The following is a 16,797-nucleotide window of genomic DNA, read 5'->3' on the forward strand; positions in this document are numbered from 1 at the left end:
TGGTAACCCATTGCATCTCCAACAGAGTAGGCATGGTCTCGCCTTTCTCACAGCTGCTCTGGTGACACCAGCATGTGAACCCAAAAGAACTTCAAAAAAGTTAAGAACCTGAAGTCCAAGGAGAATTTCAAAATGAGCCACAGCAGCTCAAATGAAATCTGCAGGAGAGAAGACTAGGAGCTATAAGGAGTATTGAATGGTAATTCTAATAGGTGGCGGCACAGGAAGACACATGGTATTCCATGAGACTGGCCCAGGCTTCAAAGATGATGATCTATCAGCCACAGAAAGCTTAAATTGATTCTACACATGAATTTAAAAAAGAAATGATCACAACAAGGTTAGAAATGGAAACATACCTTCATGTTTCTTGTGCAATTTGAATTTTCCACCACTCCCGAGCTCTCACATTTCCCATGGCACGGCCTTAGAAGGCCAGCCAGTGCTACGTTTGCTTGGAACACTGGGTCTTGTAGTTTTTCTGCATGTCAATTGGAAAAAACTACAAGTCCCAGAATCCAAAGGGGAAAATATACAACTGGATGGCCTTCTCACGCTGTCTTCATGAACAAGAGATCTCTGCCAGTATGATAAAGGGCTAAAGCTTAGCCTTGCCTCTGAAGACCCCGCTTTGGATATGGATCTTGCAGACCACGAGTTATAATCAGATAAAGAAAGTCCAATTAGAAATAAAAACACCTGCTACTCTAGCTGTGGGCAGAGGAGGGGTCTACAGAAGAAAAATACCATGACTGCACTGCAGGCTCCCTTACCGTTCCCCATATCCTCCACCTCAACCACCTGGACAGGGCAGGACGACTCCAAGCACAAGGGGGCAGGCAGCAGGCAGTACTCCATGATAGTATCACACAAGGCGTGGCGAAGCGCACTGCTCAATTTCTCAGAGAGCTGCAGTGGGCTCACATTTCCTTTCTCCCAGATATTAAAGCGTACAAGGGGGCAGGCCTCTGTGGAGAAAAAGCAGGATTAGAGTGCTGCTTGGTTATCGAGTATGTAGGAGAGATGGATTAGAGTGCCGCTTGGTCATCGAGTATGTAGGAGAGAGGGATTAGAGTGCTGCTTGGTCATTGAGTATGTAGGAGAGAGGGATTAGAGTGTCGCTTAGTTATCGAGTATGTAGGAGAGAAGGATTAGTGTTTTGCTTGGCCATGGAGTATGTAGGAGACAGGTATTAGAGGGCCGCTTGGCCATGGAGTATGTAGGAGAGAGGGATTAGAATGCCGCCTGGCCATGGAGTATGTAGAAGAGGGATTAGAGTGCTGCTTGGTCATCAAGTATGTAGGAGAGAGGGATTAGAGTGCTGCTTGGCCATCGAGTATGTAGGAGAGGGGGATTAGAGTGCTGCTTGGCCATCAAGTATGTAAGAGAGGGAGATTAGAGTGCTGCTTTGCCATGGAGTATGTAGGAGACAGGGATTAGCGTGCTGCTTGGCCATCGAGTATGTAGGAGAGATGGATTAGAGTGCAGTTCGGCCATCAAGTATGTAGGAGAAAGAGATTAGAGTGCTGCTTGGTCATGGAGTATGTAGGAGAGAGGGATTAGAGTGCCAATTGGTTATTGCGTTATGTAGGAGAGGGGGATAAGAGTACCACTTGGTCATCAAGTATGTAGGAGAGAGGGATTAGAGTGCTGCTTGGCCATCGAGTATGTAGGAGAGGGGGATTAGAGTGCTGCTTGGCCATCAAGTATGTAAGAGAGGGAGATTAGAGTGCTGCTTTGCCATGCAGTATGTAGGAGACAGGGATTAGCGTGCTGCTTGGCCATCTAGTGTGTAGGAGAGATGGATTAGAGTGCAGTTCGGCCATCAAGTATGTAGGAGAAAGAGATTAGAGTGCTGCTTGGTCATGGAGTATGTAGGAGAGAGGGATTAGAGTGCCAATTGGTTATTGCGTTATGTAGGAGAGGGGGATAAGAGTACCACTTGGTCATCAAGTATGTAGGAGAGAGGGATTAGAGTGCCGCTTGGTCATCGAGTAAGGAGGAAAGAGGGGGAGGATGGTGGATTTGGAGGCAAAGGTGTAATGAGGGTTAGATATTGAGGTCACTGGATTTGAGGCAGTGGCCTAGGAAGTAATAGATGGAGAAAGGCAGAGTAGGAAGAGCGAATGGTGCTGAAAGGAAGAAGGGAATTTGCCTGAGCAATGCAACCGGGAGCAAGGTAGACAGATGGAAAAAAACAGACAACAGTTGTTAAGAACAGAGGTGGTGTAGTTTTAAGATACAAAAAGAAGAGAAACGGATCGGAATAAATAGGATTACTGGAGAAAAGGTCTACAGAGAAGGTGGAAGATGGACAAAAAAATGAAAAAAAACAAACATCAAATAGGTAGGATATCAGCATTTCACACCTGATTGGACGCTGCCAGGAACCACGTCAACCTTCCGAACAGTTGTCAGGCTCTCAAACTCAACATCCCGAAGTGGAAAAGCAGAGTGCGGCCCAAGCAAACACGTTTCTGGGTGCTCGCTGTGTGCCAATAAAATGGGGGTCCCCTGCCTATCCACAAAGGATAAGGCTATACAGGCAATCCCTGAAAGAAAGGGTGACATCAGGTTAGAGAACTGCATTAACTTCACATAGCAGAGATAAAAGCAAGCAAGTTAACAAACGCCTTGTGTTGCTGTAGGATCCACACTGTGCCAGCCTGTTATGGGTACCGCACACAAATACCAGAGCACTCATAAGGCAAAACTCTGCTTAATGTCCCAGCTTATTTCAAACTTTGACATAGCAGTTCCACATTGTAAACCCAGCTTCAAAGCACCCCAAATAATCACATATTGTCATGTCACTTTCAAAAAGGACATCATAGTTTTACATCAATTAAGGATACTGTCATGCTACTTCCTAAATTTCCTCCATAAAACTATAATGGCAGTGTCAACTGTACCAAGAAAGGTACGGGTGTTAGGCACATTATCCTTTCAGTTTGAACACTGCCCGGAACTATATTCTGGGCTCAGTTTTACACATCCCTGAAAAAACCCCATGCCATCACACTGCTTCTAGAATACGGCCAGCCATTTTCAACAGTGCCATGTCAATATTGCCCCAATTAGGCACACAGTCATGCCAGTTTCCCCAGAGCCCCCAAGAACCTATCATTCCAGATTTCCATCGCTCCCAAAAGACTGTCATGGGCGCACTGTAATGCAGGATTCTGCACGGAGAACATTACTAGCCTAGTTATTTCCAGCAGGCTAGTGCCACATCGTTCAGCAGTGCTATCCAGTCCTGCACCGGTGAAGCACATTAGTATGCCCCCCCAAAAAGGACCATAATAGTTACACACTGCCTACAGAAAACGATGATGCCAGTTTCCACAGTTCCATGCTAGCTTTTCCCCAATTAACCACACTGTCCTTTTAACCAGACACTGCCATGATGAACATGAACTACAAACCGAAATTATTTCACATAGATGAAAAGATCCGAAGCCCAACATGCCAGTATACACGGCCATTCATCAACAGACTCCAAATACTGCACAGTTCTATAATTCCATACAAGCTTAAACTGTCCCCAGGACAATGCACTTTGATGGATAATGAGGCGGGTCAGAAGGACGAGACAGACCAGGGTTCACCATGTTTTGACTGAGTTTTATTATAACCAAAAAGAAAAAGGTCTAACTTTCCTAATATAAAGGTTGCCCTACCTAACCCAACTAAAACTAGGGTGCTCTGCTCAGGGTGGCAGTCCAAATCAAATATGTCCTAAACAACTTAAGACCAGGAGAATGACTGCTTCTCCAGGGGCAGAGAGATGACTTTCCAACTTAAGTGTCTCAAATCAATATGGAATATTTAAATAGAGTTCTGCTATTTTCTTCACCAGTTCATTCCGTCTTTTTTTACAGGACACTTCTATATCTTGCACTGTTGTCCTTTTGGCTTTCTTAAAGTTTCCCCCAAAGGGTTATTGACCCCTATTTTCTTCAGTGTCTTAACAACGAACAGTCCCTCCTTCTCTGTGGGACTAATTCTTATGTCTCTGAGCCCGTTTCCTTCCCCCTTGAGATCTGTGTAGTGAGTGTAACAGTCTCTCTTTCTCCTTGGGTATTATATGTCCAATTTTCCTATGCTTCTCAGATGGAACAAGTAAAAATGGTCTCAAAGATCGATTAATTGTTCTTATAACTTTCAGTACTAGTAGGAGTCGTCCTGTAGTTTGGTTCACTCTTCTTACAACTTTAATATTAGTGGGATGAGTATGACGGATCCGCGTTTCACTCTTATACTATTCCCAATTAGGATATTGCCACTTAAGACAGTCACGCCTCTCCTTGGGTCTCCCGCTCTGATTGTCGCCTTCTTTGTTGTGGGATTGTGACACTGTGAGTGTGTCTCTGCTCGGGGGTTCCGTTGGTGAAAGCAGTATAGCTGCTTCGCTTCAGTCTAGTCTCCAGCACAGCTCGGCGTGCTTTCAGGATGGTGGCATCAGCTCTGGGAGGATTTCTATCACTCTTCTCCCCCGGACGGCCACACGCTAAGTCAATTCTCTGTCGTCTTTCTCAATTAGTACACGCAGGATACCAGCACACCATTAAGGCGCGAGTCCCTTTAGTGATGATACTCCACCCCTGAGCCTCTCCGTAGGCTCTATGCATAAAGGTGTTCTTCAGACACATCTAGTTCCGTCCCTTCTCGGCAGTTTTAAGACCAGCGCCCCTGTCTCTGTCAGACCCGTTTGAAACTCGCGGGTCTCTGTCCATGTTTGGGTGGCCTCCACCCCCCCTTTGTAGGATGTCAGACTTTGTGAGTTTTTCTTTCTCTGTGTTTGGATCACGCTCTGCCTAACTCCTTTGGGCTTCTTCATCTCAGTGTTGGGCAGCTGTTCATTCTTTACTACTCTGAAGTTTACTCATCTCACCTCAGAACCAAATAGACCTTCTTCAGGAGAGGTACTGCAGTAACAAATGCACGTCGTCTCTGGTGGGACGGATATTTCTGTCTTCATCTCTGCCATGTTATGAAAAGGGAGTTCTCTGTCGGAAGAGGGGTGTCTCTCCCTGTGAGATCCTGCTTCCGGACACCACTAGGGGGAATATTGCATAGCAGGCTCTCCTCAATAGTTAGATAGGAAGAGGCTCCCCTCTTGGGAGAAGTGACCAAATGCAGAGATTTGTCACAATATCATTTTAATATCTCTGAAACATTGTATCAGATGCTACAAACCATGGAAAACCATGCACATATATGCATTACATGTTGCTAAGACTTGAGAGGTCTACACACGTGCCAAGACAGAAGGGGAAACGCAAGCAGGTCCACTGGTTCCACTACCCATTCCATTGAGGCCTTCCGACACCTCATCTATAGCCTTTACAGTGATTCTTGCAAGGGACAAAGCAGCAATCTTGGTTGTGATGGATGTCTTAAGGCAGGACATTTCATCCCAATTAAAGATCAAGTAATGGTTACCATTTTGCCACAGGTTTTCTTGTGGTACACCTTCACAGTCTATGAACGCATGTGTTATCTGGCAGTGGGTTTTCCAATTTATCTGGCAAATGTTCTAGGGATTGAGATTAAACTAGCCAAAGTAGTTGGAAAAATGTCTTTGGTGATATATCAGGGCAGGAAAAAGATGTGTGGCTTTTATCTGCCTAGCCAAGGCTTGTTACAAGAATTCAGCTAATGATTCCATGTTCATGTTTTTCTGTAACCTTGGTTGACATGCAGATTTTGTATGGGAACCTGTGAGTGTGGAGTGCTAGAATCCCGATGTAGAGGGTAGGATCCAGTCATATGGGAGAATGTACAAAGGGAGGTGAAAGCATTGCACAGAACAAGACAACCTTCAAGAGATTGCCAATCAACCAGACATCCAGCCCCAAAGTGATCAGATTTCACTAGACCATCTGAAGTGGAGATGGTGTTGATCCCAGTGAATGTAATCCTGGTGTGGACCAGGTAAAAAAGGAACCAGCCTCCAACCCGTTCATCTCTGATGATGATGAGGAAGAATACAAGGTACTTTTAAGAGGAGCCAGGTGTAGTACCTGGTAGGAAGCAACCAGGAGATTCCAGGTTGGTGGGCTGCACTCAAGGAGTCTAAGAGGAGCCAGGTGTAGTACCTGGTAGGAAGCAACCAGGAGATTCCAGGTTGGTGGGCTGCACTCAAGGAGTGTAAGAGGAGCCAGGTGTAGTGCCTGGTAGGAAGCAACCAGGAGATTCCAGGTTGGTGGGCTGCACTTAAGGAATATAAGAGGAGCCAGGTGTAGTACCTGGTAGGAAGCGGCCAGAAGATGCCAGGTTGGTGGGCTGCACTCAAGGAGTGTAAGAGGAGCCAGGTGTAGTACCTGGTAGGAAGTGGCCAGAAGATGCCAGGTTGGTGGGCTGCATTCAAGGAGTGTAAGAGGAGCCAGGTGTAGTACCTGGTAGGAAGTGGCCAGAAAATGCCAGGTTGGTGGGCTGCACTCAAGGAATATAAGAGGAGCCAGGTGTAGTACCTGGTAGGAAGTGGCCAGAAGATGCCAGGTTGGTGGGCTGCACTCAAGGAATATAAGAGGACCCAGGTGTAGTACCTGGTAGGAAGTGGCCAGAAGATGCCAGGTTGGTGGGCTGCACTCGAGTGTAAGAGGAGCCAGGTGTAGTACCTGGTAGGAAGTGGCGGCCAGGATATTCCAGGTTGTTGGACTGCACTCAAGGAGTGCAAAAGGAGCCAGGTGTAGTACCTGGTAGGAAGCGGCCAGGAAATTCTAGGTTGGTGGGCTGCACTCAAGGAATGTAAGAGGAGCCAGGTGAAGTACCTGGTAGGAAGCGGCCAGGAAATTCTAGGTTGGTGGGCTGCACTCAAGGAATGTAAGAGGAGCCAGGTGAAGTACCTGGTAGGAAGCGGCCAGGAGATTCTAGGTTGGTGGGCTAGGATGTGAGGCTATATGTTTGGCTACTTTTCTTAAACAGTTTTTAACCTCAGGCAGATCGCCCTCTCCCATTCCAGATGGAAGGGAAGGACAAAGAAGCTGATTGGCTCTGTGTTCAGGACTTGAAAAAACCTCAGTAATATGCTTTCTGCATAATTCACTGCTGGGGATTTTGATGCACTTTATCATTTACAGTCATTAAAAGGATTGGAGCACATTCAGAGCAAATAGTGTGCATTTGACAGTAGTGCAACAAGGTTCTGTCTCAAACTGACAAGCTCTCTCAGTTAGTGCACGCATCATCATCATCATCATCCGCTTCTGCCATGCTACCCGTTAGAGTACGTGTGGCATTTATGAACACTATTGTGCCACTACTCTGGTAATGAAGGACATTATTCACGCCCAGGAACTCCCATGAGTTCACACCACTAGCCGTGGAGGTGAGCATCCTTTGACCAGTGGCAAGAATTAAGAGTATTACGTGCCTCTAATTTTTGGAAAAATCAGTCACCCTTCCTTGCCTTTGTTTAGCCTAGGGCACTGTTAAGACAACATTACTACTCTTTCTAAGGCCCCTAAACATGCCCCCCCTCTCTTTTTTTGGATCACTGACTTCTCCTGAAAAACCCCAGCCCAGTGGCTTAACACAATGTGGGGGCCCACCTTTGAGCCATGCTGAGGGCCATTCTCCTCTTAGTTCGGTAACAAAGCACGGACTGCACAAAACTCTGGGCCGGCGTGAATCACCACAAATGTGCAATGCACATGATGAGCATGCTGCTGCAGGGGCACGACCCGTGCTGCACAATGAAGACGACATATGTGCTTTAATCAAACCTTAAATCTTTCACCTAGTGTAGAGAAGCAGGTGGATGCATTCTCCCTAGCTCCCGCCCCCTCACCACCATCATACTGGAACAGTAGGAGAAGAGCTGTATGTGGGACCCCATGTGTTGTCCCTATACCCCATAGTGTATGAGCCCATATGCACTAAGGCAACCGTATCGAATGTACCCTCGTACTGAAAGAGTGGAAGGGTGTCAGCACTGTAAGGAAGGCATGGTATCAAAGTAAGACAGACAAGTGATCACAGTGCAAAGGTGCTTATTAAACTGTAAAATGGGTGTGATGAACGCCTAATCTAAACCAAAATCGAAGATGGGAGCAAGCTACGACCATCAAATAATAATAAAAGAGTCCTAGTGGAGTCTACTCAAATAAAAGGGCCTACATTAAGAACACCTATTGCCAATCCTTAACGCTATGATACAAAAGGGTTTGGGATAATATTCACAAGTAAAGAAGTCAGGATGTTATGGCCGCGGTCTCCCTTCCCTACGTTTTTAGCACAGGACAAGGCAGGACCCTTGAGCACAGCACACTCCTGGGCTTTTCTGGCACAAGCTTAAAGTTCCTTTTCTCTATATCAGGGCCTACTGTATCCAAAGTCTTTTGCATCAGAGGGCCTGATATGCCAAAACAAAAGTTCCTTCAGTCGTTCTTCACGTTGGGCGATTACCCTTCACCCTTGGATCCCCCTCAGCCGGGCTCCGATCCTTTCCTCAGTCATCAGCCTCCCTCAGGTTAAGACTTTAAAACGCAATTGTTAACAGAGACTTCCGAAGGGCGATCACGTCTCACTGGGTTACTCTGTTAGCTTGGGGCAAGTGTTGGCTTTGCAAACTCACTGTTCGCACAGTGTTCCCCTCCGGCGGGCGCACACGTCTGTTTCACAAATTCTCTCAATCGGTCTCACTTTCTTACAATTGTCAAAACTTCTGTAGCTTATCAAAGACCTTCCAGAGATTTTAGCTTGACCCTTGTATGACCACCTTGACACTTCACACAGCCTTCCCTATGGCCTCTTGGTATTTGTATTTCCGATACTTTTGTAGTTTCACATTCTCTTTGTTCAGGAGAGGGGTACCAGCTAGAGACCTTCAAATGAGTGCCCACGTGGCGCCGGACCACTATCTCTGGTAACAAGTTTGTTCACAACAAAGACCTCTGTCTATTTATCTTCTTAATGTTGCCACTGCAACCTTGAGCTTAACACATTCCGGTCCCCTATCAGGTTCTTCCGATTCACCGGCTGTGCTGAATTTCTTTTGCCGCTGGAGTCAAGGATGGTACCACAATTGCAACCACGTCTCCCCGCCCTAGCTATCAGCGTGGGAGGGTTGCATGTACCGCTGACATCTATCACACCGCTCGCCAGCTGCGATTCCCGGTCCTATGTTTTCTTTGTCGGAGGCTTTGCGGGCCTGGGTTGAAAAGGGCAAGGGCAACTCCCACCCTTGACGTCCTTTCGGGTCCACCACTTTTCTCCTCTTTTTGAATTGCCGTCCTGGAATAGCTGCTTCCTCATGCATCAGCCTTGTTCAGAGTGTGCTCTCGTGCTCTGCTTTTTATCCCTACGGGTAAGGGAAAGGGCAGTCAGGTGTGTGTAGTTGTTGGAAATTGCCTGACTCTGCCTGACCATTGTGTAAACCCCAATCCATTGAGGGGGTTTCATTGTTGTGTATGGATTGGGTATTCACAATCATTTTAGCAGTCACGTTTTCATGACTGTTGTTTCTCTCCTTCATGGGAGATCTCGGGGGACATGGTATGTTATGCCAGCAGGGGGAAGGGAGTGTGGATGAGGTGATGCCACCTAAAGTCCTGTCACAGGTCCCCTGCCCTTGAGCCACAGTGTGAAGGACCAATAAAATATATAGTCTTGTCGAGTGGCGCTCTCCTCTGAGGGAACACGCAGGGCGGCCAGGCCCTGAAGAAAGTCCTCTCTGGGCCGTTGATCGGGCCGGCTTTCGCTCTCCCCTCTCCAGGGATGAGGTAGTGAGCAGGGCCGAGAGGGAGGCAGCTCAACGCGGGCTGATGCGAGTGCCCGTGGGTTGTGCTCCCACCATGAGGGACAGACAGTAGCCGTCGAATTTTCCTTCCCCGCTCTGTGACATGAGGTAGGAGTGGGGAAGGTTTGAGAAGCAGGCTGTAGTACGGCGTTACTTTGTGAGGAGAAAAGTATACTGTTGGCAGCCTGGCTGGGTGCCATGCCTGTAATTTCTTTTAGCTGCTGTCTGGATAGGGGACGCGGTAAGGTGATTGTAAGGTGTTTTTGCAGGGTTTTTGCCTTAGCCTTTCAGAGCCATGCGGATGTGAAGAGAACCATCAGAGGTGGATTCTGTGAGACCCACCGCACTCATAACCCCACCGCCCTGTCTACTCTAGTGTTATCTAGATGCTTAGTGACAGGGTTCTTTTGTTTGGTTCAGGAATACTGCCCTGTGGTGCTGCAGTGTCCTCCTCATCACAGAAATGAGGGCCCAGTGGTGTGATGTTACTGGGGTATACCAAAGATCTGTTTTACATGGTCTGCTTTATAAAGGATTCTGCTCAAGCTTGTCAGAAGAAATAAGGCTGTGACTGCTTATTTAACCCGGTGCGCACACATTACGGTTGGCCCCAAGGCTACCCTGCTATTATTAGAGGGCCAACCCTACCAAAGGGCCGCGTGCACATACTGAGGTCTGACATAGGCACTCATATGAGGATCCATCGATCATCCCCCCTGGGTTTTCATTTCGCACATGTATGCAGTAAGGTATAAGGTTCCCACTCCTAAAGGTTGCTGCTCACCCCGTTTTTTAGAAACCAAGGGAAAGACACCTTACACTTGTGTTGAGACATGTCAGTTAAACGGATATGGTCTTAGCCCATTGTCGCTCACGGTGTGAGAAAGTATTCATGTTGGAAAAGGGGGCGAGGGGTAGATTGTCTAAATATCCTACCTGCAGGATGGGGAAAAGGTGTCATAAGGAAGGGGATACCGCGTCTCACCCTTCAGTGTCTGATCCTCCCTTACTGGCCCAACCCCAGCAACTGGATGCAATAGCGATGGGCGTGTCCTGGCCACCGGGGACCAGCGAGTGCGACACCTTCAGATTTCTCACAGCACGCGCCATTGGACAACATGTAGCGCTGATTGAAATTTGATGAGGGCAGAGTGATGTCAAGGAGAGGGTATACAGAAACATGTACAAAATAATAAAATAATCATATACAAAGAAGATAAAGTAACTTGCTGACCAATAAGTGTAAATACGCTTTAACACAAGGTAGATGAGAGATACAGAAGCTTGCTATAGAGGAAAATATAACGTGGCAAGGAAGGCCATGATAGGAAGCTGGACATCGTCTCGTATTGAGATTCAATCCAGCTACCTCAGAAACAGACCAGGGATGCAGAATCAGGAGATGTTGGAGAAAAAGTGTTGTCTGCAGAATAAAAAGGAGTCTATGTTGGCCTGGGATCGAGGGTGCTTTTCTAAGGAATAATTGCAAGGCACAGAGGAAGGCAGGCAGATAAGCCCTGAGCGTACGGCATATTTCTCTTGGATTATAGGAGAAGAAAACATGTGCAAGAGCCAAGTATTGAAAAAATAACAGTGAATAAGGTCTATACAAGATGGAGTGAGCAAGTCCCTAGAGGCCATGAGAAGCAAGAACACCCAGCCTATGTAAATCAAACAGCAGTAAATTGGAGGTCAAAATGGACACATTTGTGGTCTCTTCACACGTGATTCAGAAGTCGAAAACAAGGGCTATTCATTTAGGTTCGGATGAAGCTAGTGATGGGCTTACACTCCCTTGAATGTTACAGAACAAAGCAGGCTACAAAGTCAACTACCAATGGGAAACTCCGATTCATGGCCGGACTGATGAGATGATGGACTAATTGGTAAAGTGGGGAGCAATCTGACGTGACTCGAGCACCTGGGTTTCGTTTTGCTTACATGCCGCTAGCGAGCCGAAAGTCCAAGGTTGGATGAGCATGCCAACCAATCAGTTGGGTCTATGGGGGAACATGCTATACAATGTTGCATAGACCAATCTGTGCCATTTTCTCTGCTATAATCTGTATTATACATATTTAGAGGTAGATTAACGTGCCCTACAGATAAGGGGCAGCAAATAATGTACTAACCCCAATGTAAGTTATATGTACCCCTAACCGATCCTTCCGGTCAATACTTTTTGTAGTTTGCCACGTAGGATGATGTCACAGATGTATATTGGGGTATATAACCTCTGTGCAATCAAGTTTGTGTGTGAGTGTGTGAGCATCAGTCCATTGTCCGTCAGTTTGCCCTGCTTTATTGAATTGAGAATAAAGTAGTATTTGTCATATTTTCAGGGTCTGTCCGGTTATTTGGTCAGACCTTTATTGGTAATTCCACCCAGTACAAAAGATGCTTCAAGGTGCTAGAGCACACAAGCGTTGAAACAAAGGGGCTGTGTCCGAGTCCTGACAACCCAACATACCAGCCAACCCTGTGGCTGGTTGGCAATATTACGCACAGTAATGATGCTATAAAAAGAGGTCTATGCAGTCTCGGTCAGTATATGCAAGTATCCCCATTAATTAACATTCTCTTGTTGGCTTTACCCTTAATGACAGTAAAAATATTCTGCCAGAGGAAGAAAATGTTTTATTGCTGCTGCACAAATGGTAGGCCAGTCATGTTGACTTTTCCCACAATGCCAGTAAAACATGCAATGCCATAGTAAGGTGGCCCTAAATCATGCAGTTCCCATCTTCATCTTGTATCCTGGCTTGCAACATTATGTGTTACTACTGTCTTCTGCAATTATATTTGCTCTCCACTCTTGCTTCTCTTGCTTCTCCACTCCTTTTGACTGCTTACTCTCCGTTCTCTCTGTACTCTCCGTTCTCTCCTCCCCTTACTTTCGTCTATGCACTTACTCTATCAAAATTGTCCCTGGACCTAGTATGCTAGCAACCTCATCTGCTCCCCCCATCCAGCACAATCTGATATGTCGTCAGGCCTAGCACGATAGTCGCTTGTTTTGTTCCTCCACTCCCTTTCTGCACCTCTCTCCCTCACCTTTTGTTTTTCTCTGGCTCTACCAGAAATGTTGTCAGGCCTAGCACGGTAGTCGCATGTCAGTTTCCATTTCCTTCCCACTCTCCCCCTCCCTTCCTTATCTATGTCTTAGCTCTTGCACTATCTGAAATGTTGTCAGGCCGAGTACGATAGTTAATTTCACATCCTTACTGTTCATGACCTGTAAGAATGTCATTGTATTTTCCCTTGTTCTCTCCCTTGCCTTGAAGCGCTTTGAAAGACATTGTGTATAGGCGCTATCATATCATATATATCATAAGTAAAAATGTCAGTGCTCTAATACTCTCCATGTAAGAACATACATTGTATTAACCTTGCCCCTTATGCGAGTAAAAAATGCCATGCCCCAAAAAGAAAATGTGCAGTCTGCCAGCCAGTTGTGCTATTAAGCCGCTACCGCAAACCCTCCTCCATATAGAACAGAGTTCTGCCCCGACAGTGAGGTTATACAAGACCAGGCCTTAAGTAAGGGGGGGAGAAATACCTGATGGCGGAGCTCGAAAAGGGGTGCTACAACCCTGGGACCATGACTTTAAGAGCCTTTACTTATGGCACCCTGGAGAAGACTAGTATTACCATAGTTAGGCCCATGACACACTTTCTCCCGACACCCACAGTTTAGCCACCATTGTCATTTCTAGTTTGATTCATTTGAATCTACAGGCATTACAGCAATTCATCACGACAAAGTTAATAAAGCTGCAGCACTTTACTTTAAGATGGTCTGTGACCAGTTACTATGACGCACAGCTTCATCTAGCTATTGCAGAAAATTATATAAGTGCTGAGCTTCAATTACAGGACAAGTGTAATCCAGAACCTTCTTTCAAGCAATGGCTGACCTCAAGTAAAAGAAAAGGAGCACCAAATAACACTTCCCCAGTCAGGTGATTCTAACCGTATGACAACGCAATACTCAGCTTGATGTGAGTTTAGACGCTCAATCTACTGCTCTGGTCTCGGGGATTCCATTTAAATATCTATGATCCAGAAAAGTTAATCATTTGTCGCAACTAAGGGCTTCACTTCAGTGACTTAGTAGCATGTGTCTGGCCCCCATAGATTCCTTATTCTCCTTACTAAATTTGCGTCAGCACAGCTGCTAATATACACAATGAGATTGTTCTAGCACCATTTTAATGCTTCCCTTCATATTAAAAAATCCAGTGTTGCAATCCTCTCCCCATTTACCTGTCTGACCTTTTTGTCATACTGCATGAAAACATGGATCAATTGTGGCTAATACTCAATAACCAGAAAAGTGCACCGGTGCCCCTTAGTCTGTGGTTCACTCACTCGATCAATGGTGCAAATTAAACCCACAGACATGTTGCATCACCTCTGGTTCTTCTGTTGGAATAACCAGACGATGATGCCCAGAAGAAAGTAAAACTGTGAGAAATCCCCAGAAGAATGCACAGCACGTTTAGAAGTGAACTCTGTGATGGGCATCTTTAAGACTTAAAGCAACAAAACAGATGCATTTTGTCTACACATTTGCTTAGGCATGACAATCTGTCAAAAGCACAACAAGCAGAACCCTCAGAACATCTTTGCATTGTAACATACTATATATTAGTTATCACGTGTGGTAAGTCAGAAGAAGGACAAAGTGGTGGCATTTTTATCAATGAATGCATCTAAATAATAGCCATCTACCCCTCCGTAATACAAGGGGGTTTGCCCGACCTAACATAAATCCAACTATGGTGCTCGACGTCAGTGATGTTGTCCAAATCAATAGTCCATCCTCTGTCCAAAAACAAACCTATGCTGGCCCTAACACTAAACAAAAAAGGGGTCTGGAAAAAAGACTCCCTTCTCCTGGGCAGGCTTACTCAGCCTAAATACTCTATCTTTGGATGGTTCCTTGTGACAGTGTTAATCAGTTCTTTAAATCCTCAAGGGGGCTTTTCTACCTTCTCTTGGATATTCTTGTCCTTCTTTACTCAAAGTTCCTTGTTTCACTAAGTTAGGTTAGGTGTATTGTAGTCACTACGGTGAGTAACATTTTATTACTCTTACTTCCTGTCCCTTTCCTATATGGGCAACTTAACCCTTGAAATTGGGGGTGGGCGGATGACCCGTGTGACTTAAGAAGCTGCTCACAGTTTTATTTTTCAAACTGCCTGCCCGAAAGCAGCATCTGCTCTGTAGCTGGTATACAAGGAGTAGTGCTTGCAGAAAGCTGAAGGCGTGGCCCAGGTAGCTGCTTTGCTGTTAACATCCCAGGAAGAATGTGTCTGAAACGCAACCACTGTCGCTTTTGCCCATTACAGTCTTGTTTTGCCTCTTCTAAGACCCTACTACTGCCGAGACCATCCATTTTGGCACAGACGCTTGAGAAGATTGCGTTCCCGGAGTGGCGCTGCCAAACGTGAAGAAGAAAGCATTGGTTTTCCTGATGGAATTTTTGTACAAGATGAGTACTCTGCATAGGTCCAAAAAGTGCAGTGTCCTTTCCACATCTGACCGAGGACTTGGAACGAGCACTGGTAAACCAATCTCTTGATTAAAGTGGAAAGGAGAAACAATCTTTGGGAGGAACTTGGGATGCGTTCTGAGAACCACCCTGTCCTTGTGAAACACAGTCAACGGTTCCAATGCAGACATCGCCTGAATCTCACTGACTCTCCTAGCTGATGTAAGAGCTACTAGGAGAAATGCCTTGAGCGTGACCCACTTAATGAAGATGGAGGCCACAGGCTTGAACAGTTTGTGCGCTAGAGGTGATAAAACTATGTTTAGATCCCAGACTGGACGTTGCCTGTGCACTGGTAGGAAAAGCCTGCACAGGCCTTTTAGGAGTACTTTTCACTACTGGTTTACAGCAGTGAAGACTGTTTGCTTTGAATTCCTGTAAATACCTATTGCCACCAAATAAGTGTGGCACATGTCCACCTGGACCCCCGTGTGCACGAGATGTGCGATGAAAGAGAGAACGTCATTCAGGGGACAGGTGAGCAGATCTATTTGGTTTTCTTTTGCTAAGAAGAAAAACCTTGACCACTTGCTTTTGTACTGGGCTTTAGCTGACAGCTGACTCCTTGCGGGCGCATTGAATAATGCAAAGGTTGTCCTCCGATAGATTGCAGTGGTGCAGATTAGATCCGGAATCAAGCTGCTAGGGCTAGCCTCTGTGCATCCGGGTGAATTACCCCCCCCTCCCTCCTGCTGAGATAGGAATTCCTGTGATGTAATCTTCAGCATTAGGGGCCTCTGCAGTGCCAGTTGCAGCAGGTCGGAATACCACACTCTAAAAGGCAGCTGTGGGGTTATGAGGACTAACCTGCAGTTGACTGAGGTCCTGAACTTGCGTATCACTGTCTGAAGTAGCGTAGTGGGGGGAATTCATACACTTGAAGATGGTCCCAGCTGATCTGGAGAGAATCCCCCAGGGAGTTGAGTCCTTGACCCTCCCATGATGCGAACTGGGGACACTGGCATTGAGCTTTGATGCATAGAGGTCCACCTCAGGAAAGCCACATAGCTGGAAAATTGTCTTGAGATCTCATTTTCAATTCCCAGTCGTAATCGTTCCTGCCCAGCCTGTTCAATCTGCCCGCTTCTGAATTTCTGTCTCCCGGTTTAAGAACAGCTGTGACATGTATAAAGGGTTTGAAATTGAGATTCAATGAGCAGGCGCTAAAACTAGCCCATGGTTGTCGGGCATCACCCAGGAGGCAGGAGCTACCACAGGGGAACCAGGAGCTTCAAGAGAACTTTTTGCCCATTTTGTATTGTAAGGGGTCAGAAATGTGAGGCAGACAACTTCGTGAAGGTTTTTCAAAAGATGCAATTTTATTAACTCAAAAGTTTGGATTAACGCCTCACTATCTCTACCCTGACGAGGATTTTCCTGCCTAAAATAAACTAAAGAAAACACTAACAAAAGGTTTCTGTCCCTCACACTTATACATACACCAATTCAACAAGGTCATGTATGGCAGTTCATAAGCAACAAATAGAACTGTTAA

The 16,797-nt window shown here is 46.1% G+C and overlaps 1 protein-coding gene across 8 annotated transcripts in view; it reads right to left on the reverse strand.

Moving 5' to 3' along the window:
- The window catches only part of SZT2 (SZT2 subunit of KICSTOR complex), a 2,035,845-nt gene that overhangs the window by 526,916 nt on the left and 1,492,132 nt on the right, over window positions 1–16,797 (reverse strand). For all 8 annotated transcript variants that reach the window (XM_069642429.1, XM_069642432.1, XM_069642427.1 and 5 more), the window contains 2 exons: window positions 2,370–2,552; window positions 774–968 (listed from right to left, as the gene is read on the reverse strand). In XM_069642429.1, the coding sequence (XP_069498530.1) occupies window positions 774–968; window positions 2,370–2,552 (378 nt within the window). The remainder of the gene's footprint in view (window positions 1–773; window positions 969–2,369; window positions 2,553–16,797) is intronic.

Source organism: Ambystoma mexicanum, chromosome 1q (assembly GCF_040938575.1).
Source record: "Ambystoma mexicanum isolate Mex_15411 chromosome 1q, UKY_AmexF1_1, whole genome shotgun sequence".
In the NCBI taxonomy this organism is placed as follows: domain Eukaryota; kingdom Metazoa; phylum Chordata; class Amphibia; order Caudata; family Ambystomatidae; genus Ambystoma; species Ambystoma mexicanum.